The sequence below is a fragment of the Apis dorsata genome, unplaced genomic scaffold, assembly GCF_000469605.1.
Source record: "Apis dorsata unplaced genomic scaffold, Apis dorsata 1.3 scaffold_161, whole genome shotgun sequence".
NCBI lineage: Eukaryota > Metazoa > Arthropoda > Insecta > Hymenoptera > Apidae > Apis > Apis dorsata.
Genome location: NW_006263450.1, coordinates 225,924 through 230,800, shown reverse-complemented (window position 1 = coordinate 230,800; position 4,877 = coordinate 225,924). Strand labels below are relative to the sequence as shown.

Below are 4,877 nucleotides of genomic sequence, written 5' to 3'. Positions count from 1 at the left end.
ATATATATATATATATATATTTTTTAACTCACATCTATAATGTATTCTTAAATATTATTCTATATTTCTTATACATTTATTTATTATATAAATAAAATTAAATCCATTAATTATTCTTTACTTTACAATCTTGAATAACGTTTCAGAGTAGGATATCTGGTAAAGCATTTTTTTTTGTACCATGCATATATATATATATGAACTTTTTAATTATACATTTATAATGTATTCCTAAATATTAACTATTATTTATTATATAAGTAAAATTAAATCGATTAATTGTACTTTACTTTACAAACTTGAATAATATTTAAGAGTATGATATCTGAAGCATTCTTTTTTTGTGCAATGGCATAATTTGCAATTGTATCTGATTTTCTTTTTCAATTCGACGAACAGACTTTACATTTTTGTGTCGGGAATTTCTTCTTTCTTCTTTTATTGCTTCGAGTGTCTTTAATTCCTCGATTAATTCGTCGATCGAGTCGAAAAACATTAAAAAGTGACATCTCGTGATGCAATATATTAATGGAGCGTTGTTGTTTGTTCTTCTCCTGTTCTCCTGAATAAACATCTCTTTACACGAGAAATAACGTAAAGAGATTCGATCTTGGACAAATACCGTTGACAAATATTTTATCAGAAAAATTATCTAATTTGTAGGATTTAAAATCGTGACTCTTAGATACTTTCCTTTTTCTTTTTCTTTTTTTTTTTTATAGATAATTCTCAAAAATCAAACTTATCATTTTCCAAACCCGTCCCAACCTTCTCTTCTCCCACAACAGCCCGCAAAAAAAGTCTGAAAGAAAGCGAGGAAGGGGGGGAGAGAAATCGAAGCTTCAAAGCTCGTAATTCACGAAAAAAAACGTGGAGAGCCCGGTGACAGGGATGGAAGAATGGCGGACAATGCGCGCCAATAAAAAATGCAATCGACAAAGCGTTACATAGAGGGCGGTTAAATTGGATGGAAGGTCTCGGATGGAAAATCGAGTTTGAAAAAAAACAAAAAAAACTGACGCGTTCAAAGGTAACCAGAATGCCATGGTTGGTTCCTCGCCACGATAACTCTGGCGTCTATTGCGGCCGGAAACTCGCATGAATTTATGGTTTAATATGCGGCCCGCCGCGTTAGTTGTGTACGCCCCCTAACACTCTCGCCTCCGCTGGATGGAGAAAAAGGGAAAGAGGAACAGAGAGAGAGAGGTTCCATTCTCTCGGGGGTCCATAACTTTTCCCGATTAAGCGCAAATCAAAAAGCAATCTGCTCGGCCGGCAGCCATCGGACGCGGCCAAGTAGAACCATAAATAACGGCAGAGTTTGAAGAAGCGGCGAAGAAGCGGGTGGAAAACTCGTTCGAATCGTTTTGGTTTTTCTGAGAGAGAGAGAGAGAGAGAGAGAAGGAAGGATATCTTTCTTGCGAAGATCTTTCCTTTCATTATTTATTTCATCCTTTTATAGTCCGGTTTTGGTGTTGAGTGGAACTGGAGATTGAAGATTGATTAATTATTGGTGATTACAAGTTGGTTATATTGATATTGTGAAGTGTAGAGAAGAGGATGTGTAAGGCATATATGTGCGAGGTTGGTAAAGGAATAAAAATGAAGTTATTGACGTTCAAGTGGATGTTGTTGAATTGGAGATTGAAGAGGAGGTTGGAAGTGAGAGAATTATAAATTGAAATTGAATATTTTTATCATTGAATATTGGATATTGAAATTGTGTTATTGTGAAACGTAGATTGGAGAGAAAATAAGTATGAAATTGTTATTCTTGTCATTATGTAAATTGAAGTATTGAAGCAATAGTGCTCATATTAGAGTGGATATTGAAGATTGAACAGAAAGTGTATGCAATAAGTTGGCATCCAAATGGATATTGCAAATTGAAGATGAAGTTGAAATATAATAAATTAAAATTGATATTATCATTGTTGTGTATACAACAAGTGAATATTATGAGATTGAGAAGGAGAAATACGTGATAACTTAAAGTTGATATTCTTGGATAATATTTGAAAGGAATTTTTATGGAGAATATCTCTTATTACTTGGAAGAAATGCAATTTTTGATAAAACCAAAAAGGGAAAATTGAAAGACAGAATTTGAATCGAGAAATCTAACTGACTGAAGTAATGTTGAATTTTTCTGAAATATTTGGATGGAGAATCGATCGAGATGGAAGGTCGTGACAAAGGAGGATGACAGGCAGGAAGAAGAAAAGTGCAAGTGGTGGTCGGTGAACGGTCGTTATTGAAGTCGACTTGGCATCTGGGTAAAATTGGAGGTCGGTGATCGTTACGTTGTGAACGGTCAGCTATTCCCAATCACTTCTGAGCTTTATTGGACGACGTGTTGAATTATAAACGAAGATCGAACCCTCCGACGATACGTGCCCGAGGTTCCTGACCTTCTTACCATCGAAACACAGAACGAATACCATCTTTAAAACCTCTCGTAACACCAATCGTATCATTCTAGGTATAAAATATTTAAAAATATAATATTCTATGTACTCGAAAAAATTATAACAAATATTCTTCCTTTTCTAGCAATTAGATAAACAATTTCTATATTTGGAACTTAGTATTCTCATCAATTAATTTAAGATATTTTATTTTGATATAGTCAACACAAACAAAAAATATCTAAAATAATTAGAATCCTCCAATCATTTTCCTCTTACAAATATTTTCTTTAAAATCTATCGTATCATAAAAATATTCTAAAATATAATATTCCATAGAATTGCATTTGCAACTTGATATTCTCAAGTCAACTCAAACAAACAAACAAACAAAATATCTAAAATAATTATATAATCCTCAAATCATTTTCCTTTTATAAATATTTACTTTAAAACTCTCGTATCATAAAATATTCTAAAATATAATATTCCATATTCGAATTGCATTTGCAACTCGATATTCTCATCAATTAATTTAAGATATTTTATCTTGATATAGTCATGAACAAACAAACAAAAAATATTTAAAATAACTAATATCTTCCAATCATTTTTTCTCTTATTAATACTTTGTTCAAAATCTCTCGTAATACCAATTGTATCATTGTAAATATTCCAAAATATAATATTCCATATGCTCCAAAAATATTCTAGCAACTAGAAAAATAATTATTAATATATTTTTCTATGCTTAATTTGCAATACTCAATATACTTAAGATATTTTACTTTGAAATAATCAACACAAACAAACAAACAAAAAATAATTAAAATAATTAGAATCCTCCAATCATTTTCCTCTTACTTTCTTTAAAACTTCTGGTATCATTGCAGATATAAAATATTCTAAAATATAATATTTCATACTCGAATTGCATACTTGCATTTGCAACTCGATATTCTTACTTTCTTTAAAACCTTTAGTACCATTGTAGATATAAAATATTCCAAAATATAATAATTTCAAATATTTCAAAAATAATTCACAATATATTCTTCCTAACAATTACAAAAATAATTATCAATATATTATTCCCTTACCTTTGCCACCTTCTTCCTGCATCAACGACTTCGAAACCTGTGACTGTATCTTCAAATCCGAGGATTTCGCGTCGTTGGAAGTGTGATTCTTCGATTCGATGCAACTTTCAGGACTGGCCGACCGATCTCTGGAGATGGGTGGGGGCGATGGGCTGCATCCCAACAATTTCCTCACGGAGAGCTTTAATTCGGGCGTCTTGAGGGGCGGCAGGGCGTCGGTTGTGTTAATCGCGTCCTTCGCCTCCTTGCTCTTGGTCGTGACCGAGAGGTCTTCCGGTTGGAGGCGGCCTTCCGGCGACGGCGGCTCGTCCACGCTGCTCCCCTCGACGCTCGACGGATCCTGGACGGATTCGCGTGTCGCAGCGCCGACATCTGGACAACCATTGCCGGAAATCAGTTTCTCTAAGCCGCTTTCTCTCAAAAAGCGTCTTTTTGAGAAAGAAGAAATTTCTGTTGGAATGAAACGACGGAGGGGAAGGAAATTTGGACGTCGCCTCGCAGGCGAAGAGAAAGGAAAGCGAAAATTGTGTTGAAGAAGAAATGATTTTTAAAGATTCGAGAAAAGAATTTGCGGATTGGATTCGAAGTTATTCGGATCTTTGAAGTATTTATTAGTTTTGATGTTTAAGTGGTTACGAGAGAGAATTCGAAAAGAAGTAGCATAAGTCGAAGCGTCAAATTTTAAAGAGTTTGCTTTCAAATTGAGGATTCAGGATTCCAACCAACTGTTTGTTTGAGAATCATTTTTAAAGGTAGAAGAGGCACGTTCGCTATTCTTGGAGACAAATAGTGGGAAGCGAATCGTGCATGAGGATCAATTGATTACTGAACTCACTGAATAGGAAAAACGATCGTATCGGAGAGATCTGTTGGAACTTTTTTCGCGAAGACAAGAACTGCACGAAATACTTCCTTCGTTTCTTTTCTTTTTAGATTCTTTCTTTATTTGCACACCAATTGATCGACGATTGACAAAGAAAAAAAATGGAATTGATTTCTTTTGTGGAACAACAACAATACGCTTGATAAAATAAATTCATATATATATGCAAACTCTGACAATACAAGTTATCGTAATTTTGTCAAAACGACCATCAGAGCTGTTCAATTATTTCTCCTGCTAACCAAAATCCCCCAACTTTGTCAAAAAGACTTCGTATATATTCATGTACCACCTACTTCCAAAACCTTCACGTTCCTTCGATCATCTTCCACCATCGCGGAACAACCACATCCACCCACACAATCTTTGTGTTTCGCACTTTCGATCGATCATCCACCCACCCACACTAAACACACTAAACCGAGTCACCACGTGACGAAGAACCGTTTCGAAACCAAGAAATCACCGACGAAGACCAACATGTAA

General features: G+C 34.5%; 1 protein-coding gene across 1 annotated transcript in view; it reads right to left on the bottom strand.

Moving 5' to 3' along the window:
- LOC102681018 (paired box protein Pax-3-like) overlaps window positions 1-4,726 on the bottom strand; it is a 12,543-nt gene extending 7,817 nt beyond the window's left edge. Inside the window, exons 1-2 of the mRNA XM_031509493.1 lie at window positions 4,681-4,726; window positions 3,509-3,922 (exon numbers count right to left, since the gene is read on the bottom strand). Of these exons, the coding sequence (XP_031365353.1) occupies window positions 3,509-3,922; window positions 4,681-4,726 (460 nt within the window). The remainder of the gene's footprint in view (window positions 1-3,508; window positions 3,923-4,680) is intronic.
- Window positions 4,727-4,877: the final 151 nt, after the last annotated feature.